The sequence below is a fragment of the Chrysemys picta genome, chromosome 7, assembly GCF_011386835.1.
Source record: "Chrysemys picta bellii isolate R12L10 chromosome 7, ASM1138683v2, whole genome shotgun sequence".
In the NCBI taxonomy this organism is placed as follows: Eukaryota; Metazoa; Chordata; order Testudines; family Emydidae; genus Chrysemys; species Chrysemys picta.
In genome coordinates, this window is record NC_088797.1 from 75,861,585 (window position 1) to 75,889,274 (window position 27,690).

The 27,690-nt window shown below is 42.9% G+C and overlaps 1 protein-coding gene across 39 annotated transcripts in view; it reads right to left on the minus strand.

Moving 5' to 3' along the window:
* The window catches only part of LDB3 (LIM domain binding 3), a 206,971-nt gene that overhangs the window by 32,703 nt on the left and 146,578 nt on the right, over positions 1-27,690 (minus strand). For 26 of the 39 annotated variants that reach the window (XR_006175507.2, XM_065551824.1, XM_065551823.1 and 23 more), the window contains 4 exons: positions 25,655-25,861; positions 21,472-21,642; positions 6,889-6,936; positions 2,096-2,235 (listed from right to left, as the gene is read on the minus strand). Coding sequence is in view for 38 of the 39 variants with exons in the window: in XM_065551824.1 (XP_065407896.1) it covers positions 2,096-2,235; positions 6,889-6,936; positions 21,472-21,642; positions 25,655-25,861 (566 nt within the window). In the remaining variant the exon portion in view is untranslated. Of the gene's footprint in view, positions 1-2,095; positions 2,236-6,543; positions 6,688-6,888; positions 6,937-21,471; positions 21,643-25,654; positions 25,862-27,690 lie in introns of those variants that run through there. The other 13 variants (XM_065551826.1, XM_065551825.1, XM_065551821.1 and 10 more) reach the window with 7 other exon arrangements.

A 27,690-nucleotide genomic window follows, 5' to 3' on the forward strand; every position in this document is an offset into this window, starting at 1 on the left:
ATTCTCAAGCTCCTACCAGTGGAGGGTGCTTTCTGCCAGGGTTATCACAATTTGCATTTTCCTCTTTTTTTTCTCTCTAACATATCATGGATGTTCTGAATGTCGGTTCTGAATTCCTCCTGCCCTCTGGGGGACACTATGCTCCTGTAGTATCCATGGAATAATATACATAGACAATATGAAGATCTAAAATAAGTACATTGTGTCCAGAGACACATGCAGGGCCTGATTTTCAAAGTGTGCATTTTAAGTCTGCAATTAGGGGCAATGATGCACAAAGACAGAATTGCAAAAGAAGTGCCCAGGGCAATGGAAAATAAAGGCATCCCTCTGCCCAACTGAACACCTAATTTAGGGCCCAAACCTGCCAGCAATGGCTTATGAAACTCATTTACATTAATGGGAGTCCTGAGTACTCAGGGTTTGCAGGATTAGGTCACCCAGGACCCTAACTGAGCACCCAGTCTATCATCAGATTTCCCAGAGATGTTTTAGGTATCCTCTTCTCTGTGCTCTCATCTCTATTATAGGAATAGATTCACTTTTCCTTGGAAAAAAATTATGGGGGGTCCTTGTTCTCCTTTGTGGGACAGCAGTAACCCCCATTGGCTTCAATGGGAATTATTCCTATCCAGTAGTGAGGGAATATGGACTGGCATATGTAACTAAAAACAAAATTAGTAGAAGTTTAAAGCTTTATTGTTAATGATGTTGAGACCAATGATGAAAGTTCCTTTAAACAGCCTAAAATATGTCAGCTATTAGCTGGGTTATATCACATCTATACCTTCCCATGCAGGGCTGGCTCCAGGTTTTCTGCTGCCCCAAGTGGCGCAAAAAAAAAAAAAAAAAAAAAAAAGCCCTGCGGCAGCGCGATAGCACTGCTCCACTCTTCGGCGGCAATTCGGCGCAGGTCCTTCGCTCTGAGAGGGACTGAGGGACCCGCTGCCGAATTGCCGCCGAAGACCCAGACGTGCTGCCCCAATAGCGGCCAGAGTGCCGCCCCTTGGTATTGGCCGCCCCCAGCACCTGCTTCTTTAGCTGGTGCCTGGAGCCGGCCCTGTTCCCATGAGAGCTTTTTGCCTCTCTTAGCCTCTGAATTTAAGATACCTTCTCTCCTCTCTCAGAACTTTAGAATGGATGAGGATACTGGACTCTTGGGATTTATAGGCAGATTTGGCAGACTTTTCTTATTTACTTAGACTGCAAGATGTAAAGCATCCTTGAAGCACACTTGCTAAAACTACAATATGTTTATTTGTTAACTGAATTAAGCATGTGTTACTAGGATGGCTAGGGATAGAATTTTTTATTGGTAAGTATGTTTAGATTTTTATGTCCTTATTGTTTAATTTGTGCAATCTGGGTTACACATATTTGGTCATGGTTGGTTTTGGAGGTTTGCGGTCGATTTGCTCCACTTGTAACACATTAATACAAAGGAAATTTAAACAACAGTTAACACATTTTCTAAGTAAGTTTATAATCAAATATATACCCCTCACTAATTGGATTTGCAGGGAATGGGGAGCAAAGCATTGCAAACAAAGTGCTTTTCAAGAATACATCATTCCTTACACATGGAAGAAAGTTTGAGAAGCTCGATTTCATGGCCTTACCTATTTTGCAAATATACTCACACAATTTAATAGACTGTCATACCTTAAGCCATCTCTCATTTATTTCACTAACACATATAGGTGCACAGAGGGTCTAGCATTCTTAAACCCTGTTATCAATATTCAAGTGCACATAAGTTCCCTTGTTGCTTATTGGGTGCACAGATTGTGTTTTGCAGATGCATTTCAGATGCCTCGCATTGGGAAATTTAGATCACTTTGGTTTCTTGTTAACCCCCTTCTTTCTCCTCCCCTAAGTCCCTTCCTTCTGACAGTGTCTTCTAAGCAGAATACAAACCCAACATAATTCAGAAGTCACAATATTAGGGTGGATTTGAAATTAGGTAGAACAAGCTCACTCATTTCTAACATGGCCAACAGAATTTAGTCCTTTGTGTGTAAAAAGGCCTTGCATTTTCTGCATAAAATGCCACTGGACATTAGTATAGACCCTTTCACCTTTTTGAAATCCTTACCTGGCTGGTAGACAGAGGGCCTTATGCTAGCAGTAGTGACAACTCTTGGTTTTGGAGCAGGAACTGGACTTTCACTGTAGCCTGAGGAAGAAGCGGTACCCTGGGAAACCGGTGTTGATGTATAGGACTGGCCCGTACCTCTAAAAGCAAAGCAAAGCTGTGAGCAATTTTCCAGACATCAAGAGCCACAGATTAAGAAATCAAGAGATTTGTCAGCTTCCGTACCACCCCAATGGATGCTTCCTTAACGGCACAGAGAGAAGAATGTGAGATTCATTAGTCTTTGTAGCCATCATAGGTGATGAAGGCAGCCAGTGCAGCCCCCATCACTGGCATTTTAATGACTGCTTTAAAAACAAATTTAATGAGTGAAAAAAGAGCCTGCTGTCAGTATCTTTAACACTGGCACCTTTACAGAATCAATCCCTTTGGTTGGGAAAACTAGCAAAATAGGAGACCTAATCAATCTCTAGTTTTGGGTGTGACCAACTGCAGGAAGATCCCATTTAGCAGGGGTTGATCATTTCAGACGTCAGGGCTAGGCATCTGAAAATGAGATTCTTGGTCCATTTGCCTAGTGCCTACAAAGAGACTTATCCTGGTCTCATTGAAATCAGTGGGAGTTTTGCTACTGATTTAAATGGGAGCAAAATCAAACAAAATTCAGTGATTTATACTAGTGCTATGAGAACTGGTAACCCACCTCTTTTCAGTGGGACCAAGCACTTGGCCTTTAGAAAGCAGAAAGAAAAATATATCTCATCTCTGAAACTAGCCCCTTTCTAGGTCTAGGCTGAGGTTTTAATCTATTCATTTATTTTTCTAATGTTTAAGTTTGGAGGGTCCCAAAAGCCTCTGATTCTCAATCCAGGAGCATAGGGGAGAGATCATGTAAGATGAATCTTTGAAAGATTCCAAATAGCAGCAGCGAGGGATTTCAATGAGGAAAATCACCCCTGAGGAGTTTATCTCCACACATAGGTGCTGGAACTAGGGGTGCTGCCACACCCCCTGGCTTGAAGTCGTTTCCATCACATACAGGGTTTTTACAGTTTGGTTCAATGGCTCTCAGCACCTCTATAAAAATTGTTCCAGCACCTGTGTCTCCAGCACTTTCTTATGGTTCACGTAATAAACCTGAAGGCATGTCTACACTTACTGGGGATCAACACTGCTGCGATCGATGCAGTGGGGGTCGATTTAGCGGGTCTACTGAAGACCTGCTAAATCGTCCACAGAGTGCTCCCCAGTCAACTCCAGTACTCCACTGAAACGAGAGGAGTAAGGTAAGTTGACAGGAGAGCATCTCCCATCGACACAGCATGGTGTAGACACTGCAGTAAGTCAACCTAAGCTACGTTGACTCCAGCTACGTAACTGGAGTAGCGTAACTTAGGTCAACTTACCCCAGTAGTGTAGATAAGGCCTCAGTTTGATAACAGTAAACAACAGAATTATTTGTAGCTTGGATTTACTGGTCTTCATACTTGCAAACTTTTTACTTTAATTAAATGAGTTGAATGCAATTTAGTCTGGAGAACTGAGCACTGGACTTGAAGCAACATCCACTTACCTCAGAGAGGTCTTGTGAGGCATTCATTAACTAAATATTGCAACGTCCTATCAGTATACTGGGATATAAGATCAATTTTTATTAGGACAGCCAGTAAAATAAGTAGGAATAAGAATTTCTGGTTCCCAGGCCTATGCTCAATCCATCTCCTTGACCATGCTGTTTTTAAGAAACATATAAAATATTTGATTACCTCAAAAGTAGATACATTTCACTGAAGAACATTTTACATGGCAAATATTTTGCCCTACTCTACTTGTGCTATAAGACCAGATTATCAAAAGTGTGGATGTAGCTGTGTGGGTGCACAAATTCAGATACATTCACACAATACCTTATTTGTGTACACACACCCAACCTCTAATGTTTATATTTAAATCAGTTGTTAACATGGGGATTAGTGTGCATGCACGTAAGTACATACACACCTATACTTTTTTGTGGTCTTGAATGTTGCACAAGTGTAGGTTTTGGGGATTTATTTTATTAGGTGCTTTTAAAGGAAAACAGGATGCTGGGGGAGAGATGTCTGAGCCATGGGAATCAGTGAGAGGAAAAGATGAAACCAGATACATGTATCCTAATTCCCTGCTCCCACTGCACTTGCAGAGGAGTGTCTCCAGGGGAGGGGTAGAGCTTGTGGCTAGCTTCAGTGGCTTGTCTTCAATTGTTTGACAGAATAAGGGCTCTCAGACAACTTCCATGGTTCTTTGATTCTGCGGCCCCTAGAGCTCACTCTAACATAGGGTGACTTCTCTGGTTCAGGTGCAAGAATTCAGGGATGTTCCTGATACCTCAGAAGGAGTCCCAAGAGCTACAGTAGTACCAGAAGGATCTACAGCTGTCCACTTGCAAATGTTCAGCTATATCTACTCAAGCAATCTGGTCATCTAGAGATGATTTCCCTGCTCTACCCCAGACCATGCTTGCTGAACAGTATTTACAATCAAGGGCTGCTGCCCATCCCACTCCTCACATGATTTTTCCAGATGCTCTATCAGATTACTTAGCCATGTACATGGTACTCCAATCACTTAGCTCTAGGTCTCCTTCCCCTCTGCTGAGCAAGTAGCCTTCAAGCAGGTAAAGAGCCCTTGTTCCTCTATATACTGCGGAAGAGGGAATAGGCTGCAGATTCTCCAGTTTATTCAAGCCCCAATTCTACCACTACCAGAGAGTCAGGGATCAAATGAGACAGAAAACTTGCCTTGGGAAGGAGTAAAAAGGAAAACAAACAAAGGAAAAGAAGAAGCGCAAGAGGAGAAGCAGCAGAAGTCAGCAGATGTTGAGGTTTACGCTCTGCAACAAGCACAGCAATCCATACAGGAAGAGTAATTAAACCCTTGCTGGGGCTAAACAGTTCCCTTGCTTTCCTCAATGCCATGCTTGCTTTACAAACTCCTATTTTTTCCTTCAATGCTACTATTTCATTGAGCCTCACACAAGGAGGATCCCCCAAGGCCTAGTTCAGACTCTTATCCACATCTGCTGCAGGATAGGGGTTCTGACCATTGAGGCCTTGTCTACACTAGAAAGGTTTTGACAGTAAACATAAAAGGGTATAGTATCAGGGGGTAGCCATGTTAGTCTGTATCAACAAAAACAACAAGGAGTCCGGTGGCACCTTAAAGACTAACTTCGCAAACCCTTCTATTGGAGACACAACTTATACTGGGGAAAAAGACAGCTTTTGCCCATCTAGCTTATATCAGTTCTCTGAATAAAATAAGAAATAAGACTTTTCCCCCCTGATATTACTGTGTTTACACATTCCTAAGTGTCCTAGCTGTGCCAACGTAACTTAAGTGTAAACGTAGCCTGAATTTGGTTCCATTGTGCTATGGATAATATGAGGCGTTGATTTTGACAAACTATTCTCATGAGTTTGTGTTTACTGTGGACTCTGCTGTATTGTGCCACAATTTTGTAATGATGAAAGATGCTCTCAACAACACATGAAACTGTTCATATTTACAGTTATTTCCTGTTGCTGTCCCCTCTTTAGTGTCTTATGCCAATAGCTGCCAGCTGCACGGGACTTCAGTTGGAGAACAGTGAGAACTCACACAGAATCATTGCTCTTTTTTGTATTCCAGACAGAATGACTAAAAAAACCCAACCTAAATACCTTATAAACAGTGTCCATTTAATCCAATACTGACACCAATGTTTTGAAATGTAAGAGCTTATGGGACTCTGTTTTAGTGGCATCCTGAGGTTACTGGAAACAATTCAGTGACAGATTTGGCCTTATGTGATGATTTCAAAAGGTGATTGGCTAAAATATACACTATCTGAAGATCTTTTATTACTTTAAGCCTTATTATTCAAAGGGAAAACAGTTACACAAGAAATCAGTGCAACATACTTACTTTTAAAGAATCTGATCAACACTTGCTATGTAGTGTAGGAAATTATAAATTACATTTATTATAAAACCATATCTGAAATTCTAGTGTACCTGCCATTGCTGAGTATGTTCTAATCTCAAACACCTGGGTTTATTGGTAAAGACCCTTTTTAGGACTCTAAATTTGCAAAATGCATCAGGACTGCTTGTTTGTTACTTATGTATTTCTCAATGTCTATAGCACTTTGAAACACTGCCCTAGATTTCCTTGTACTTCTAGGAAACTGGTGTCTGCTAGAGAGAAAATAAATTGTAGTAAATAAAAAAATTGTCTCCAAACAAACAAAGAACAACAGCACCACTGAGTTCAATAACTAACTATGGAACTGTTTAAAAAGACAACCAAAGTTGGGATGCAGATTAGATTTAACAATGGAGAGGAAAAGACTCCTGTAAGAGAAATAAAGCATTGAGCTACATCATTAAGGGTTTTAGTCAAGCTAAATCAGCTTTGGAAAGATTTACCAGCTGTAATTTCTGCCGCAGAAAGTAAATAGTGGTTAAGCAGGTGACAAAAGATATCCTGAGGACTGAAGATGGTTTAAAGGAACAGTAAAATGATAACATCTCTGAAAGGCACTGAAAGTGCCCAATCTTAACCGAATGGATCTGTAACAGACAATAACATGTGAGAGGCAATGAATTAAATACTACGTTTGAAAACTATTAGTCATCAGGAAAAGAAGAGAGGAGACATTTTTAATAAGATCACTTTTAGGTTAATAGTTCACTAGAAGTCTACTAGTAGCATTAAATTGGTGTGTTAAATACTTTTAATGTGTAGTAGCTGCAAAAGATAATATTTTATACCTCTTTTTTGACTGGTAGCTGATGGAGGTGGAAGAATGCCGGTTGAAGCTAAAATAAGACAAAAGTTTGTGTTTTTATGCAAAAGAAAATGTCATTTGAAATTGAGAACCAAATATATCAGGATAATTAGGGAATCTTATCCTACAATGAGTTTCCTTATGAAAAGGAAGTACATACTATATTCAATAAGCAGTATGTTGAGGCACATTAAAATACATGACATGCACTACTTTTCATCTGGGTTACAAAAACAATGTTTAACTGTTATTGAGCCAAATCCTGCTCATCTTACTCGGGCTACAAACCACACTACAGCCTTAATAAGGTGAGGACAATTTGATTCATTGACTAAAATGCCCCATAAATCACTAGCTCATACATTGGTGTTAATTCTTTAGTTGTAGGATTTTAGTTCTGCAATTAAAGAGACAGTTTGCTTTGACATTCACTAAATACTAACACAAAGAAAAAAGGTACATTTGCTTTGTTTCAGTGTCCACAAATCTGGATACTACTAAGTAAGTTGCACAAAATCTTAGTAATGTGAACCTTGAATTGAAACATCACTTCTTAACTTGGGAGCTCAGCTCCACCTTAATTGTGGTGAGGCAAACAGCTGTCCCATAATAAAGAGAAGTGGCAACGTAAATGAAACCACAGCATCAAGCTACTACCCCCAACTTTTCCCTGATTATTTTCAACCCTGCGCTTTCCCCTGGTTATTTTCAACCCAGACAGCATTTTTCTGTTGGTGGAACTGTAAAGGATAAAAATACAGGGATCAGCCTACAGAGATAACACTTAAAAGTCTATGGAAGATTTGATCTTGTGAAATGATGGATGTATTTTTATAAAATGTTAAAAAATGAATGACAACAGACTTGTCCATTGGATTCATGTCAAAGTCAAGCTATATATTACAGGTGAAATCCTGAGTCTGTTATAATCAATAGGAGTTCTGCAACTGTCTTCAATGGGGCCAAGATTTCACCCTATATCTCTAAAATGTTATTGAACTAGGTATTTAGTCAACTATGCTTTAAAGTTTAAACCTTGTGAGGCTGTGAAAAAGTCAAGTTAACATTACAGGCTTTAAAATAAGGGGAAAATATGATCAAGCAACAATTAATGACAGGTTCCAAAATAATTCTGTAATCCCTTCCCCTGAAAATATTTCTTCAGGAACACAGTGTGTTTTAACTAAAGGGAAGCCATTAAAGAAACTGATTTACTTCACTTAGATCAGATTTCATTAGTTAGGGACATTGATTAAGAAGTTCCATGCTCCCACACATATGTCTTGGGAGGTTTGTTTTAAGTATCCAGGGAAAATCCATTGGACTGGATTAGGCAACATGGAGAAATCTCACTCCCAGTGTGGCTGAGTAATTTTGTGCAAGAAGTTGAGGAGAAGGCTCTTCTAAGAGAAATTAGGTCTGTCCCAGATTTAAGACTGGGTTGAAAAATTCTATTAAACTGGTAGAATGGACTAGATCATCCCACAACGGCAGCAGCAAAGTTATTACTACCAGCAACTTCTTTTTTCTCTGAAGGTTTAGGGAAAATATATTTTAAAATGGTTGCCCAAAGTTGGTTTCCTAGGTCCATATTTTAGCACCTAAATAAGTTGCCTTGTTTTTAAATGGGAGCTGCTGTATGTTTAGTTTTTTGAAAGACCAGGCTTCTTATCTAGGTGCCAAAATATGGACTTAGGAGTCCAATTATAGGCATCCATTTTAAAAAATCTTTACCATGCTCCTGAATGGACAGTTTATAACAAAAGAAACAAGAAGGTTTCTATGTAAAGAGAAAGAATCCAACTCCAGCTACATTTCAGCCCTCTGACCACTAGTATGGAGCTCTATCCCTTCAGAGTCCTCTTCACCTGTGACTATCAGGAAACCAATTTTATATAGTTCACCTGAAGTTCCAGTTAGCTCTTCAATCTCCAGACCTGCTGCATTACTGCACCTTCTACATCTATGGGAGATCTGACCTGGGAGTGTACCCCTTTCCTGCTGATAACAATATGAGGCCTTAGAACTTTGTCACTTCTTGCTGTTCCATTTTGAGTGCAAATTAAGATTTCAGGGCACTAACATATCCAACTTCTTGGTGTAGCCCTCTTTGGATCCCCTGGCTTGGGCTCAGATAATTGATTGTGGCAAGCTGCAATTCTGTATATGCTAATTTAAATAATTGTTTTTTTCAATGTTCAATTGTTTTTAAATAGCGTGAGGAGGGTATCATGGTCCATGATGCTATTGAGAAACAGAAAGAGGTAGTTAAGTGGTAAGGGAGTTTATACGTGCTCAAGGCAAACTCGCTTGCTCTCATTTACTGATTAAGTTCCCAACCTTCAAACTGCTACATGCACTGTCAGACACTTTTGCCTATGTAGAATTCAGTGGGGCTGCACATGAGCATGTACACATGTGCATATCTATTTGGAGGAACAAGGATTTAAGAGTGCTTCCTAACTCTAAATGAAAAGGGATATGGATAGAAGGGAAATGGAAAAAGGATAAAATAAAACACACTAATCAGTTTATATTTAAAGGTTGAATTGGTTATGCAATTAATGTGATCACAATGGTGTCTAGATCTTTAATTACTAATTAGTTGTTGCTATATATATTATATTAAAATCTTATATAGTTAGCATGTGATTTGTAGTTTTGAGAGTGGTTACCTATAATTTTCCAGGCACAAATGGATACAGTTCATTTTGAACCAGAATATATTAATCAAAAAGTTAATTGTGCAACTAAAGATTACGGAAAGTACCATGGACAGTGAAAGACATCTAACAGTTACCAATCTGTCAGAATAATTGTCACACAGGTATTCATGACAGAAAATTCAATTATCATGTTTCAAATTGAAAAGCATCTTTGCTGGGATTTACAAAATGTTAGTCTGATTTCAGGGATCTACACAAAGGAGTAGTTGCAGTTTCTTGATGATCTACCTTTTAAAAAGTATATGTTGCTCATGTCTATTCCACAATAGGTGTGTGTGCTCGCCACGTGCACCAGTGCCAGAAGTTTTTCCCCAACAGTACCCGTAGGGGGGGAGCGCCCCCTGCGACCGCTGGAGTGGTCCCTCCACCCTCAGTTCCTTCTTGCCAGACAACTCCGCCAGAGGGGAATGAGGGCGGGATGTGGAATAGACATGAGCAACACATCTCAAAGAACACCCGTTACGAAAAGATAACTGTCTTTTCTTCTTTGAGTGATTGCTCATGTGTATTTCACAATAGATGATTCCAAGCTATACCTTCTGGAGGTGGGTAGGAGTTCACAAGTTCTCGGGACGGAGTACCGCCCTGCCGAACCTGGCGTCATCCCTGGTTTGGGAGACTATTGCATAGTGCGAGGTGAACGTGTGAACCAAAGACCACATGGCGGCCCTACAAATGTCCTTTATAGGGATGTGGACCACGAAGGCAGCCGATGACGCTTGCGCCTGAGTCGAGTGCGCCCTCACAATGGGCAGCGGGGGGACACCCGCCAGCTCATAACAGAAGCGGATGCACGAAGTGATCCATCTGGAAAGCCGCGGAGTGGAAATCAGCTGGCCTCTTGCGCGCTCAGCCGAGGCGACAAACAGTTGTGAGGACTTTCTGAATGGCTTGGTCCGCTCGAGGTAGAAAGTCAGAGCCCGCCTCACATCGAGCGTGTGGAGACAGTGCTCCTCACTAGTCATGTGAGGCTTGGGGCAGAGGACTGGTAGAAAAATGTCCTGACCCATGTGGTAGGCAGAGACCACCTTCGGGAGGAATGCGGGGTGTGGGCCGAGCTGGACCTTGTCCTTATGAAAGACTGTATACGGCGGCTCGGAGGTCAGGGCCCTGACCTCCGAGACCCACCTGGCCGATGTGATAGCAACCAGGAAGGCCACCTTCCACAAGAGGTGAGACCAGGAACACATGGCTAATGGTGCAAACAGGGGCTCCGTAAGACGAGCCAGCACCAGATTCAGGTCCCATTGTGGGACCAGGGGCTTAGAATATGGGTAAAGCTAGTCCAAACCCTTAAGGAACCGGCCGGTCATAGCATGGGAGAACACAATGTGTCCTCGCTCCGGGGGATGGAAGGCCGATATGGCTGCCAGGTGCACTCTGACTGACGAGGGCGCCAGGCCCTGGGCCCTAAGGTGGAGGAGGTAATCAAGGATAAGCTGGATTGGGGCAGACGTTGGGGACACACCTTGGTCCGCCGCCCACCTAGAAAACCGAGACCACTTTGCCATGTAGGAGCAGTGAGTAGAGGGCCGTCTACTTTCGAGGAGGATGCGCTGAACCTGTTCTGAGCATGTCCTTACCTCGCCACCTAGCCACTGAGCAGCCACACCATAAGGTGAAGAGCTGCCAGGTTGGGGTGGAGGAGGCGGCCCTGGTCCTGAGAGAGCAGGTCCGGGCGGAGCGACAACAGCCACGGCGGAGCCACCGCCAGGCCCGAGAGGGTCCCGTACCAGTGCTGCCTGGGCCACGCCGGGGCAATGAAGAGGACCCTGGCTTTGTCCGTCTTTATTTTCTCCAGGACCCTGCTGATCAGAGGGAATGGGGGAAAGGTGTAGAGAAGCTAGCCTGACCAGGATAGGAGGCATCGGAGATAGCGCCCTTCCCTAAGCCGCCCCCGGAGCAGAACCAGGGGCATCGTCGGTTCTGTCGGGCCGCAAATAGGTCCACCTAGGGAGTTCCCCACCTTTGGAAGAGCTGGTGGACCACTTCTGGGTGTAGAGACCACTCGTGCTGAGAGGAAAAATCTCTGCTCAAGCGATCCACCCTCACGTTCTGGGCACTCGGCAGGTGAAAGGCTTTTAGGTGGATATCATGGGCTATACAGAAGTCCCACAGACTGAGGGCTTCGTGGCAGAGGGCAGAGGATCGGGCCCCACCTTGCCTGTTGATATAGAACATTGAGGCCATGTTGTCCATGAGGACCCTGACTACCTTGCCCTTCAGGTGCTAGCGGAAGGCCATACATGCCAGTCGCACCGCCCTGAGTTCCTTGATGTTTATATGAAGGGTGAGGTCTTGCAGAGACCACAGGCCTTGGGTCTGAAAATTCCCCACATGGGCCCCCCAGCCCAGGTCCAATGCATCGGACACCAGCTCCAACGACGGGGCCCTGTCCCTGAACGGGACCCCTTCGAGCATGTTGCTTGGGGCGGACCACCACCACAGGGAGGTGATCACCGAGTTTGGCATGGTGAAGACCTTGTCCATTCTGTCCATGGCCTGGGAGAACTTCGAGGCCAGCCAGAGATGGAGGGGTCTCATCCTGAGTCTGGCATGGCGGATCACATACATGCACACTGACATGTAACCTAGCAGCTGCGGGCAAGCCCTGGCTGTCATCACCGGGAACCTTGCAACCGAGTCAATGAGCCCTTTCAGGGTCTCGAACCAGTCTGGGGGGAGAGAGGTCCTGGCCGATGTTGCGTCCAGGAGCGCCCTGATAAACTCTATGTGTTGGACTGGGACTAACGTGGACTAGGTGTTGTTTACCAACAGGCCCAGGACGGTGCATGTGGACAGGAGTGCCACATGATCCCTCACCTGCGATCGGGAGGTGCCATTGACCAGCCAGTCATCCAGATAGGGGAATATCTGGACCCCCCTGCGCCTGAGGTAGGCAGCTACTACCGACATGCACTTTGTAAAGACCCTGGGGGCAGTAAACAGACCAAAAGGGAGGACCATGAATTGGTAGTGATTCTATCCTACCACGAAACAGAGGACACGCACGTGCCCTTTGAATATGTGGATGTGGAACTACGCGTCCTGTAGATCAAAGTCAGAGTACCAGTCCCCAGGATCCAGGGAGGGGATGATGGAGGCCAGGGAAACCATGCGGAACTTGAGTTTCACCATGTACTGGTTCAGGCCTCGCAGGTCCATGATGGGCCTGAGCCCCCTTTTGGCCTTCGGGATAAGGAAATACCGGGAGTAATACCCCTTGCCCATGAACTCCTTGGGCACCGCCTCTATCGCTCCTAGTTCCAGGAGCCGCCCAACCTCCTGCTCGAGCAGAGCCTCATGTGATGGGTCCCCCAAGAGGGACGGAGGCAGGGGGTGGTTGGGCGGGGAGGAGGTAAACTGAAGGGTGTAACATCGGGAGATGGTGTTGAGGACCCATCGGTCTGAGGTGAGCTGCGATCATTCCGGGAGGAAAGCACACAACTGGTTGGAAAAAGGGAGCTTTACTGGGGGTGGATCCCTGCTGAGAACTGGCGGGGTACCCCTGAGCATCCCATCGAAAATGATTTTTACCCGCCTGCTTGCCCTTAAAGGACCCAGGCTGGGGGGCAGGCCGAGACTGCCTTTGCGGGCGTTTTCTATAGTCCCGCTGCTTCTTATGGGCGGCCTCGTACTTTGGGAGGGCGGCCTGGGCGGGAGCCTGCTGCGCCTTGAACTTGGGTTTTGCTGGAGCAGGGAGAGGCCCAAGGTCTGGAGGGTCGTGCGGGAGTCTTTCATGCCATGCAGCCTTGTGTCTGTTTCCTCAGCAAACAGAGCCTTCCCGTCGAAAGGGAGATCCTGCATTGATGACTGCGCTTCGCTGGATAGCCCAGAGAGCAGGAGCCATGACGCCCATCTCATGGACACCGCCGAGGCCATGGACCATGCGGCCGTGTCCGCTGCATCGGAAGCGGCCTGCAGAGATGCCCTTGCAGCTGCTGCCCCTTCCTCCACAAGCTTCTTAAACCTCTTTTTATCGTGCTCCCGGAGGGAGTCCTCGAACTTGGGGAAGGATCCCCAGAGATTAAACTCATGGCGACCCAGGAGAGCCTGATGGTTTGCTACTCTTAGCTGGAAGCTTGAGGACGAATAAACTTTTCTCCTGAAAGTATCCAGCCTCTGAGAGTCTTTGTTCTTTGAGGTCGGGGCTCGCTGCCCCTGCCGTTCCCTGTGGTTGACCGACTTGACCACCAAGGAGTTGGGCGCTGGGTGGGTATACAAATACTTGTGCCCCTTAGGGGGTACAAAGTACTTGCGTTCCGCCTTCTTAGAGATGGGAGCCAACGAGGCTGGTGTTTGCCACAGGGCGTTTGAAATTCTTGCCACCCCTTCATGAAGCAGCAGGGCCACACTGCCCGGTGCTGAGGGGGACAGCACATTGAACAGGGAGTCTGAGGGCTCCTCCATCTCCTCTTCCTGGAGGTGGAGGCTTGCTGCCACTCTTTTTAAGAGATCTTGGTGGGCCCGGTAGTCCTCCTGCGGGACAGGGGGGGGGCGGGGCCACAATCAGCTCCTCCGGATGGGGTGAGGAGACCAGTGCGGTCGGACTCTGGGCACAGGTCCCACCAACTTCTTTCTTGGGTGTCTAGGGATGGAGGCCGACAGTGCTTCTGACACCCAGGCCACAGTCCTGTCAATGATCGCTCCACGAAGACGAGAGGTGCTGGGAGTCCCGGTTGGACGGCACCCATCCAGACAGTCTGGCCGGTGTCAAGGGTGATCCACATGGACTGAGCCCTGAACGGTTGCTGGGCAGTGAGCAGTGTTGGGAACGTTTACTCAACTGAGACCGGTACCGGGCTGGCGGCGACTGCGGTGATCCCAGCGGCGGCTTGCCCCTGGAATGTGGGGCTGACATTGGCGTAGCTTTGGGCACCAGCATGGACATGACGTACCTGGCCGCCTGGAGGGCTTCGGGCATAGATGGCATCCGGACATCCGGAGAGGCCTGCTCCAAAGGGGCTGGGCTACTCCGCTCAACATGAGTCGGAGGCTAGGGCAAGGTGGGGATCAAGGGCTACCCGAATGGGCCTAGCCTCTGTCCCAGACTTCCCTCAGTGCCATTGCTAAGAGGGAGTCTTTCCGGTCTTCTTGGCATGCCGCATAGAAGGGGAGTGGTGCCAACTGGTCGATGGTACTGGAGGGTCTCTGCGTACCGACGCCACGGTGCCGGGTACCAGTTCGGAGCGGTGTGCCGGGGTCGGGGCCAGCGTGATTCCATCAGGATGGTCCGGAGCCTAATGTTCCTTTCTTTTTTGGTCCGGGCCTGAACGACTTGCAGATCTTGCACCTTTCGCTAATATGGGTTTCTCCCAAGCAGCGCAGACAGTCCATGTGCAGGTCACTCCTTGGCATAGAACGCCTACAAGAGCTGCACGACTTAAATCCTGGGGGGGTGGAGCATGCCCTGGCCCTGGCTCACTAACTAATTAAACTAACTGAAATAGCTAACTGACTACAGGTACTAATGAATGAACAAACAGTTCTGGGGACAAGGTGCAGCAAAGCTGGAGCTCAGCAGTTCCAACGCACCTTCACTGGTGGCAGGAAGGAACTGAGGGTGGGGAGAGTGCACAGCTCCCCTTATACCGCACCAGGCAGGTGCCACTCCAGGGGTTGCGGGGGGCACTCCCCCCCTACGGGTACTGCTAGGGGAAAAACTTCCAGCACCGGTGCATGTGGCGAGCACGCACACTTATTGTGGAATATACATGAGCAATCACTCCAAGAAGAACCTGTAGTTGGCCTCATGAGCAGTTAATATACCATGGAAGTAACAGGAAGTAAGTAACCTTACTAGTTACTTCCTACTCACTAGTACACACAGTCACCAATTTTGCCCTCAGTTACACCAGGCTAAGCCTAATGCAGTTACACAGGTGTAAATGAGAGAAGAATCTGGACCACAGTCAAGAAAACACACATCAGATAGTTTTTGTGTCTCAGGATTTTAGAGTCAGGTGATGCTCCCTTAGTTTTATTCATGAAGAGCAACTGGCTCATCCAACTAAGTCTGATTGCAGAGTCCAGCTCTGGGATTTTATAGACAACAGACTTGCATTGCTTTTCAATGAATGAAGCCCTCAGTTGGAAGAAACAATTAACAGAGAACCTTGGGAACTGGGTTCTCCTGTAACTCCTACCTGGATCAATCCATCCTTCCCGGTCTTATCCCTACTTAGTAGATACTGTGCCTGAGACAGGACTGTGGTGTCAGTCTGAGTGGGCAGTTTTCAGAAATCACTGACCTGCTATAAAAAATTGTTGTGAGAAAGTCTTTCTTAAGCCATCACATTTTTTCTGGATTTCTTTCCCTCTCGTTCTGATGGATTTATCAGTGACTGTATACACAAACAGAAGTTTTATATCCTACCTCTCTCTCGCTGCTGACTGATGCCCAGTAGCTGTGACACCATAATGACTTCTCTGGCAGTTAAATGTCAATATCAGAAGCACTGGATTGTGGCATCGCTGAACAGATCAGACAGCAGGGAGAGGCTGAGTATAAAGGAGACAGCTTCGGTTTATGAACAAACGATCTTAATAATCAGTTTGGTTAATAAAATAAATGCTCCTCAGAATAACCTGAAATTTGCATTATGAAATTTTAGAAAGTTACTACACTGCTAAATGTTGGCAGGGTCAGGTGCTCAGACCACATATATTTGGAATTATTCTTTGGAGCCAATGTGCAGTTTCCACTTCAATTACCTCTGCAGTGGACCAACAATGAGCAATTGCTTCTAGGGTATGTCTACACTGCCCAGCGGATTGGCGGGCAGCGATCGATCCAGTGGGGATCGATTTATTGCGTCCAGTCTAGACGCAATAAATCGACCCCCAAGCGCTCTCCCATTGATGCCTGTACTCCAGCGCCGCGAGAGGTAAAGGCAGAGTCGACGGGGGAGCAGCAGCAGTCGACTTACCGTGGTGAAGACACCACGGTAAGTCGATCTAAGTACATCGACTTCAGCTACGTTATTTACGTAGCTGAAGTTGCGTAACTTAGATCGATCCCACCCCCTAGTGTAGACCAGGGCTAAGTTGCTATTTGCTACTTGCTGCAAACAGCTTCTGAGCATTATTCCATACAATCACTATTCTAATCTGTTTCTGCTTTCTTTGCCTTATTATGGAAAGCTGAATGGACTTGCACATTTAAGAGTCTCTTCATTTATCCATGTCCAAGTGATTTTACATCCGTAACTCCCATTAGAGCTAAGGGGAATCACCCATGCAAATCCCTTTTGCAGCCATGTTAAATAGTAGCAATCTGGAAGGCTTGGAATTCAGACTAACAAAATTTTGATGCAAATTCCCTGGCTTGCAAGAGTAAGCACCAGGACTTGCATCTGTTTACAAATTTTGTTCTATCTATGGATAAGGTTTAATTACAAACAGAGAGAAATATTTCCCATGAGTTTACATGTCAGCTAGGACCACATCCTCAAAAGGAATAACTTTTGAGTGCCAATCATCACACCTAACTATATGTAGTATTTTTTCCCCCCTGAGCAAGTAAGAGATCTTCTTTGGTAATTAATTTTTTTTTATCAATTTCAATGATCCCAGACCCCATTCTCAAATAAATAAATTCTAGTTAAAATCACCCTTTGAAAATAAGACCTCTTTAAGATGTCTCAAGTTGGACACCCAAAAGTAATGGAGGCATCCAAAATCACCAGTCGCTTTTAAAAAACTTGGCCATACACACAGAAAGCTAAAAATCCACACTTATCTGAATACTTGTAAAACTATTTAGTGAAGTGGTGCAATGTCAATAAGAGGACCCCTTCCAAGATGTTGGAGGTATTATGGCAAGATTTTCCACTCCTGGCAACATCTGGTTTCTCAGTGAATTTCCCTAGCAATTATTTTGCTGTATTTCACCATATATATAACATATTAAATTAATCCAGTGCCCCATTAATTTTACATAAAGTGAAAATGTATGGACCACATTAACACATCAATCAGTTCTTCACTTCTCCACATGATCCTTCAGTTCTTACATCTCTGGTTGCTTTCATTTATTTATTTGGAATGGCCATGGTTGCAGATTTGACCTAGGACTTACACTGTTTTCAGAAGTTAATGAGAAAAATTAGAAGTCAATTGTAGTGCCCAATGAGATACATTTATCTCTGGTGTATTTCCACTGAACTCAGTGGAATTACACCAAGAATGAATTTAGCCTAGTTTGTTTTAGCTTGCTGAATATGGGAATTATAGAATCAGATGGAGTGCTTAGTGTGCATATTTACATTCCAGAACCAATAACGATTTTCCATCCCATAGCTCTTTCAATTCTGCATTGTTGCTAGAGCAGGGGTGGGCAAACTACGGCCCGGAGGCCACATCTGGCCCTTCAGAAGTTTTGATCTGGCCCTCAAGCTCCTGCCAGGGAGCAGGGTCGCGGGCTTGCCCCGTACCACTTGTGCTGTGGCTCCCAGAAGCAGCGGCATGTCCCCCCTCCAGCTCCTATGCATAGGGGCAGCCAGGGGGCTCTGCATGCTGCCCGTGCCCCAAGTGCCACCCCTGCCAATGGGCTCACAGCCAATGGGAGCTGCAGGGATGGCGCCTGCGGACAGGGCAGTGGGCAGAGCCGCCTGGCTGTGCCTCCACTTAGGAGCCGGAGGGAGGACATGCTGCTGCTTCCAGGAGCTGCTTGAGGTAAGCGCCTCCCAGATCTGCACCCCTGACTCCCTCCCACACCCCAACCACATGCCCCAGCCCTGATTCCCCTCCCGCCCTCCAAACCCCTCAGTCCCAGCCCGGAGCACTCTCCTGCACCCCCAACCCTCATCTCCAGCCCCACCCCAGAGCCCGCACCCCCAGCTGGAGCCCTCACGCCCTCCTACACCCCAACCCCCAATTTCATTCAGGGCCCGCCATACAATTTCCATACCCAGATGTGGCCCTCAGGCCAAAAAGTTTGTCCACCCCTGTGCTAGAGAAATGACAACATATTGAAAGGTTTGAGATATGCTTGTGTGGTCACTTATATTTTCTATAATGTTCCCCAGATTTTTATATATAAAATTTCTCCAGATTTGGCCTTCAAACCAGTGTGCTCTTTTCACTGCAAACAATGCCCTGAGGTGTTTTATGCTGAGATAAAGCACATTTGGATAATTATTACCTAAAGTACATTACGGACTGACTCAGTCTCTCTCATCATCATCATTATCTAATTGTGCTCAAATAATAAATCTTAAAATCCATTGCCTTCTCTACTGTTCAGCTTGATTAAATGTAAATGCTCCATAGCAACTAGGAAAGCCTGGCAGAAAGCATTATGGTAGTATTCTTTGTTTCTAGTGATAACTATTTCTAACCCTTCTCCCACTAGCGATCTGTCATTAGTTAATCATTGTTTAAAATACAATAAAAGCAGGTCTGATGAACCTTTAAAAATGGGTCAGCTGGTCACATTATGATCCAAATTTTTCACCAAGTAAAACACAGTTTGGGGTTGCCACCTCTCTTAATTAGACAAACACCACACAAACAAACAAACTTGAATCTGACATACAACTAGCTGTCTGAGCTCTGAGAACATTTTTTAGTCATGTACTTTAAACCTACTACTTGAAAGATCAAGGTTTTCTTTTAGCTTGGTTTTAATTCAGACAAGATCAAAACAAAGAGGCTGCTCCATCAAGTAAATTTTACACTTCTCAATGTTCTCTCCCAAGCCAATCTTTTAAGAAGTTATGGACCTCAAACTGGAGTGAATAATGAAGAGTGAAAACAATCTGACTAAAAAGAAAAAGAGATGTTTGCAAATATACTAGACTGAGCAGAGATAGCAGATGAAACAGTGGAAGCTGCTAGTGACATGTTCTTGGACCCAGGGAAAGGTTTAGGCTGTGACAGAGAGCTGGGGCCTGCAAGCTCTCTGCAGAGAACACAGTAAAAATATGAACGCATGTACAAAAGAATGTTACAAGGAGAACAATAGTGACATCTCAGAACTGAGCCATGTATGAGTTCAGGTATAAGACGACCACTCTATAGTTACAGCAACACATGTATTTTCTGTGGAATACATCTGCAGACCTAGAGTATAGCACAACCAAGCACATTCCTACAGAAGACAAAACGCACAAGTTACAGAAGAAATATTAAAACACGACTCTGGATAGCTAAGAAAGGTGGTGGTTCAGACAAGTATCTTGTTTGAATGGCATACATTTTTACCCTGTAAGGAACAGTATATTTGAATCAGAAGTCAAGACAAACATTTAAATATTCAGCTAATGCCAGAGTAAAGAGCACAAAGATCTTATGGTCATTTTTGTTGTGATCAATCCCAAAAGGTTGTTTATATTCTTACCTATATGGAGTAGGGATTTGCTTTTTCAAGAATGTATTTTACACTCCATTTTCTTCGTGCAGCAGTTTAAGTAAAGATATACTGAGGGCTAAAATTATTTAAACCATTATTGTATGTGAAATAATATAATTATAATTATGAAAATAGGGTGTCGTACTTTTCTTAGTCTCCCTTTGCTGGCTGGATGTCTGACTCTATGGCATCAGAACAAAAATGCAGAGTCAAACAAAAAGTGTTTTGAAAGAAATTTGAGATATTAGCAGCTAAAAAAAGTCAGTATTCATAAATATTTTTAAAGTGTCTTGGTGAGAGAATAGCAGGTAAAAAAACCAAAACAAAGTCTTTAGAACAGAAAGAACATTTCCTACCAAATTATGCAATTTTAAGATACTGTAGGTTACATTTTGAGCCTCTATTATTTGAAAGTAGTTCATATTATTGAAGGGGAGACTTTTTGTTCCTGGCCACTTAAAGTGGGCTAAAATGTGCAAGGTAAATTATTTTCAAAGCTTTTAGGAGCAAAAACTGTAAAAGAGAAAAGAAAAAAGGTACAACATGAATTCACTCTTATTCTTTTGACAATTATTATTATGTAAACTTCACCCATTTTCCCCACAGTCTGAGGAGTCTGTTCACCCCAGATATACATGTATAATTCTCAGTATTATACAGCAATTATGAATGCTCAGTGAAGTGAGAATAGACTCTGAATTACTATCTTTGTTCCTTTTTAAATCCTGTATTAATTGTATAGTTAAATCTTATTAGAAAAAAAAACACAGTTAAATAGAAATAAATCAACTTAGTGCCTTTATAGAGAAGTCAACCCCCAAATGAATGGATCTACTGACATCCCGTACATGGCACATCCCAGAATAGTGAGGTCTGTAACACTACAGTAAATATCAAAGATCCTACTGTACATAGTGTGTTATCACTCAAAGCGTCAAACTGCATTTTGCATTTTCTTCTTTGAACTTCTAAAGGGCGCTGTCTTTGTTTAGGTATATTCAAATCCAGATGGATCTTTATATTAGCTTGCCTAATTTATTAACCTGTTTATTTCTTGATAATTTTAACACTGCTTTAATGCAATGTAAAGGATTTTCACTGGCTATTTTAATTATTATGAAACTTTGGTGTCCTCGCTACTGGTGACAAAACAGTTTTATTTTTAACATCAGATTTTCTTTTTTGAAAATGTAAGTTATACTCCTCACTTACAAAGATATTTGATTAATTTTGTCTGAGATCAGTTTGCATCTTGCAATTTCCTTGCAAACAAAAATTCAACACTCCAACAATAAACAACTTCAGAACACATAAAACTAGGCAACATATTTCCCCAATATTCTGCAAACTTGAATAAAGTTCCGCCCCCCACTCCCATGTACACACACACACACACACACACACACACACACACACACACAGTCACAGCACTTCTAAACACCACACAGGGAGACATTTGCAAAAAGACAATGCAAAAAAGCATTACCTTTGGAAAGAGGAAGAGAAGGAATCTTGTACTACAGAGATGGGAGTGGCTGATGGTGGTGTCATCTGACTGGATGTGTTTTGAGTAGCAGTAGCAGACTGATTGGCTGAAGCAACTGGCACAGGAGCAGAGGCAGAGCTGGTAGACACTGGCGCATGCTCAACAGGGGTACTAATTAGAGTTAAATTAAATAAAACAAGAAGCATCTTAAAAAGTGTACGTTTACTGTGTAAAGGCACACAACCCACTGTGTTTGGCCCCAAAAGTTGCAAAGTGGCAAGCTGTATTATTGGGGGGAAAAGCACAGATATGGAAGGTCAAAAGCACATTTGTTAAGCTTTTTTCTGTAGCTGAGTTAGGACTAAAATTAGGTTTAATGCTGAGTTCAATAATGTTCTCATTTGGGTGAAATTCATCCCACACAGCACATAAGGTCTTACTGCCCAATCCTGGTCCCACTGAAGTTAATGGCAAAAAAACTCCCAGCACATGAGACCTAGGTGGTTGTGTAGAGGCCTGCAAGAACCCGTCAGTGCTAGGGTAAATTTCACTCACTTATGCATAATGTTAACTTCCGGATCAGAGATTACATTAGGTGGAAGCATTAAAAAAATTACATTGATGAAAGGAAACCAGTTGTACGATATCGTCATAGGCCTGAATAAACAGAATTGCTACAAGTTACTGCTGTTCTGGATGTTACTGAGCAGACACCATCGGGGTGTAATCTCCTCAGTGCAATGTGCGGGGTGGTGCAGTGCTAGGGAGCTAATTATGGCTCAGTCATTCTCTGCTCAGCACTTTCTTCAGCCCACCAAAAGTCTGAGTAGCAAGCCATGGCCCTGACATGCCCCTCACCACCCCCAACATCAGGGCTGAAAGAAGGGACGGGGCAGCATATGAGTTTGCTATACCAGTCCTAAGCCTGCTTGGGAGATGAAGTTAGTTTCTGCTCCCTTTGTCACACAAGTGGAGCAGGAGCAGACCAGAGCAACGTATCTGCCCTTATCTGATGACAAAATAGGCTTATTGAAACCAAAACTACATCTAGTCTTCTTGAGTACAAAATATTGATTGTAACACCTTATTTAGGTACTTCTATGTCCCTCAGCACCATGATATCTGAACACCTCGCAATTGTTAATGGATTTTATCCTCACAACAATTCTGTGAGGTGAGGAAGTGTTATCCTATTTTACAGATGGGAAATTGAAGTACAGTGTAGATTAACTGATGTGCACAAGGCTACACAGGAAGTTTGTGGCTCATCTGGGGAATTGAACCTACAGCTCCTGAGTCCTAGGCCATTGCCTATCGATGAGACCATAGCCCCTACCCAGCATGAATAGCACAGGCTACATTCAGGAGGAACTCTCCAAGTCCTGTGCTGAAATGTTTTAATGACACATGTGAAAAACAGAAGGCAAATAGTGAATTTACTAGCCAGCTGTCAGCAAATGAAATAAACACACCTGAGTCATTTGGAACTATCCCATTTGAAAAGGAAACAAACAAAATTCAAAAGAAAGAAACAGGGAAAGGGAACAATTTTATATTTACAAAAAAAATCCCCATCTCTTTCTCTTTCTATATTGTATCTACTATTAGCTACAGAATGAATAAACTAGTGAAAATATCCACCACATCTACAATTTAGGCTTTCAAATTCTTCCACAGAAATTTTCCAACCTTCATACACATATGCAAAACTCAGATCTAATCCCCATTGATCTTGATGTCATATGCTGTGGATTCATTTGCCTCAGCCACTATCCAAATATATTATGTATTATTTAAAGCATATAGCACTGTAGTTGTACAATGCCCTGGCTTCAGAGCTATGAATGCAATACCATGTTTACAGATAAAAGAAAACACAATGTATTTGACTGTCTCTGCAAGCAGTGTGGTAGCTGCATTTCCTCTTTTTGGAATGGATATCACACCAACGTGGAGATACTCTACATTTTACTGTTATGTCTTAGGTCTGGCAAATTTGCATGGACTGAAATCATGCCTCAAACAAAATGGGATTTACTGTATGTTTTTTCTTAAGAGGAAACACAAACGAGCAAGACAAAAACCATGGGTGAAATCCTGTTCCCACTACAGTCAATGGGAATTTTGCCACAGGCTTCACTGGGGTCAGGGTTTCACTCCATGGGTAATAAGCCTATGGTATGGTTATTCAATTTTTGTAGTGGATCTTTTAAATGTGAGCTGAAACACATCCCCAATAATTAATCAAACAAAGGAACACTAAGAACTTATGTGGACATGTACCTGTGTGGGGGCAGGTTTGAGGCGGCTGGGCATGTTATAGTAGATATAATAAAACTGAACGCAAGCACATTAGAATACATTATAAGGACATCAAACAATAATGTTACATGTTTTTAAGGTTTCTTTACTTAGGCACTAGAAATCTAAAAGTCACAGAGGCCTGAATCCTTCTCCTGCAACTGCAGATCACTAGGATGTGCATTCATTATTCCAGGGAATAAGAAAATAGTCACACAAAACATATATAAATAGCTAAATTAGCAATGTGATCTTGCTACCTTTAACTTCTGCACTTTGGACCTAATACTTTGTTTACTTTTACCAGTAGAATCCAGAGTAACTTCACTGTCTTTACTGGAATTAGTCCAGATTTACCACAGTGTAATGACAGCAGAAATGGGTTGTTCCCTGTTTTATGAATGCTTTTAGTTCTGTTGAACAATCAGTTTTTGTATTAACCCCTATAAAACCTTAGACTGGAAATACTGTCCCTACTAAAGGCAATGGGTGGTTTGCCATTGACTTCACCAGAGCCAGGATTTCACCTTTTGTATCTGCAGGAGGCACATTCCATAAACACTAAAGAGCAAGATGTAGAAATATGTGGCGATTTAGCAAGTGTCTCTCTCTTTTTTGGGTAGAAATAATAATACTTAGGACATATACAATGTCTGCAGCTTGAAAGCTCTTTATGAACATTAACTCTTAGAACTCTTCTTTTTAGAAATGGGGAAACAAATCTAAAGGGAATTCTGCCCTCAGTTAATATATTCATCCCACTGAATGGGTGTAACTTGGGGCAGAATTCAGAGTAACCAAAAACCACCATGAGAATCAGTGGCAGAGCCAGGAGGTTCCTAGCAGTTCTTCAGATGTCTGCTGATTGACTAAGGATGAAGTCATGGTTTATAAAATGAAACTGCTACCGTATATCAGAGCATGAATAATAATTTTATGAGTAAAGTGGTTACTGTTGTTTTCTTACTGGTTTTTCTCCAGTTTACTTTTAACCAACCACCCTATTCCATCAGTCTTTTAAATTTTAAGGGATAATCAAAGGAAATGTAAGTTCTTAAATAGCTCAATATTTTCTTAATAAAGTATAAAATTAAATATTCAGCATGGTAAAGTTATGTGGATGAATATACACACACACGTACGTATATTCTGTTACCATTTTGATGTTCACTCATGAGAAGGAACACAGTTCAGCAGAGGTTAAGCAGATGATAATGATTAACAACCATATTTAAAACACATACACAAACACACACAAACACTTAAAAATAAGTACAGATTACACTCCTTTACCTGAGAAGAGTCCTAGCCCTATGAAATTCCAGGTCTAAGAGTCTTGCAATAGTAACTAAAGAGCAGGTTATTAAAGCAGTAATTAGTCTCTTTTAAGAGTGCACAAAGTTGTTTTTGTTTCAGGTGCTCCAAAGAAATCTCTGATAGGGTAAAGGATTGAAATTGTAGGGAAGATAAATCAAAATGAGCAGTCAAAGAACTAATCTCTTCTACCGTAGCATATATTAATGATGGAAGTGCTGGAGATGGCAGTTAGAGCAGAACACAACATGGATGTGTTTTGGACTTGCATTAGTAGAAAGAAGAGCTCTATTCCAGATGCCAACAGCATCCATTCAATAGACTGGGCTGCTGTTTCTGTGGAGATGGTTCCTATGTGGCTGTCACCTGCCTGGTGGTAGAGGAAGCCATTAAGAAAGTCACTTACAATGGGAAGCATATGAACTAAAAGCTGGTGAAATTTATAGTACTTAGATATTTGCCTTTTAGGCAATGGGATTTTTCATGTGAAAGAGTTAGAGAATGTTATTACAAAACCATACCAAAGCCACAAGCCAGGTCAGTTATGGAGTTACATGTTGCAGTGTACCTTTGATTATTGGATGAAGTAAGAGGGGCTTTCTGGCCAGTCCTGATGTAACTGGCTTCCCTTTGACTTGTACCCGTTCCAAACCTCACGGAACCCTTGGAGGCCACTGGCTTAGCTTTGTCAATGTTGGCATCCATGGTGCGTGACTTAGGAGGATGCCAAACACTTGAGGTCACATACTGTGCCACATGATGAGAACCTGTAGGGCTGGGTAACAAAGATTAGAAGGGTGTATGTGCATGAGATATATTTTTAACCACATTACCAGTTGCTTAAATGATTAGGTCTTTCAGAGCGAAGAAGAGTACCAGCCAAAAAGGCAGCCAGTGCCTTTAAGTGAGAAGTGTTTTATTTGTTCCACTAAGTTTTTTGAGATCCAAATGCTTACCATGTAATCTAACAAACGGGACATCATATCAGAACACTCATGTCTACCCCTCTGACGTAGGACTTAGTATTTCAATGCACTGGGAAAGGCCTTAAGGAAAAAGAGTGAGAAACTGCTGAACCTCAACATTAAAAAAAGCCAGGTTAGCTTTTTGTTTGATGAAGAAGGCTTCAGTTTTGTGACTGACATCTTATTTGGGAAGAGATTTACATCAGCAAATCTCTAATGTCCTCTTATTTTATCCCCTAAGTCTCTTTTGATATCATTGCAGAGTCACATGTGAAATCATACCAATCTTCAATGCCTTATTAAAGACTATGACCAGGAGTCATTATGAGAACCAGGATAGAGATCTAGAGGTTCATTAGAGTCTTCTTTAGCCTTCAGCTAAAACTGGAGACAACATTATTGACATCACAGTATCAAAATAAGACCTAGCAGAAATTAGACACTGGAGACAATAGAGGTGAAGACATGTTACAACACAACCAAACGTAAATGACTCAGTAGGTATAGTGTGACCCCAAAACCAGACAAATGTCTGAAATTGTTCAAGATAGTCCAACAAAGAGAGATTTGCAGTTAAGTTTCAATGAAGCAACCATGTAATCTTGTGGTCAGTCCTACACAAGCAATAGTGATAGATACTACCCTTCATTCCCTGCTTCTGTTATTTAATGTAGATGTGGTTGCTAATTATTTCATATATCAACTCCCTCCCCCTCTGTTCCATCTTATTGGTATGACCCAGTAAACTGCTGTTTTTTCCCCCCTTACTGGGAATCCCAGTCACGATTGGTCATGTTGTTAGTGGTGACAATCCTCGCACTTACTCTGATTTTAATTCTCTGCAATACTTGTTCAAATACGGGTTATTTTAAAAGCAGACATAAAGCCTTGTTGCATGTGGAGTAATCAAGATATCAGAGGAAGGCACTGTCTTAAATCTTTATTTCTATGCTCTGAACTTATAAAGAGTTGCTATGCTCTGATAAATAATGGCAGTGCTTCATCCTAGAAGTAGCTGCATTTCAGTGTTTGGTGCTGAAATTATTTTTATCTACATCTACATAAATGTATATAATATAGATATACATGTAGATGGTTTATGAATTTTGTAAGTGCATTAGGATCTTTTGGGAGGAAAAGCACTATATAAATGCAAAGAAATACTATATATAGGAAGGATTAGTATCTTTTTAATCCATGATCAATACAACTCAAGAATCAGATTTAGAATTGCTTTTAAAATGTCAAGAAGTTCAACTAACTTAGATTTAAAAAACCCGTGGAGCAGCTCAGACCACAACATTGGAATCTGATTAAAAATGGAAATGGTTCTTGAACTTCTGGACTGTTCGCCTCTGCTGAACAACGACAATATTGAACTTCAAAAACATTGATTAAATGCTGCTTATTTTTCTGTTTTCTAGAATTAAAGGTAATGTGGTATATTTTGCACAATTCCTATACAGTCTGTCACCTGGCCAGGAATCTTTCAAATATCTGAATGAAAATGAACATCTCTAGCAAATCATCTCAGCTGAAACACCATTATAATTCATCTGTTCAAAGAGTGCATACATCTGATGTATTTTTAGGTAAAAACTTTGTGTGGAAAGTCTGAGGGAAAAAGAATACAAGGCAA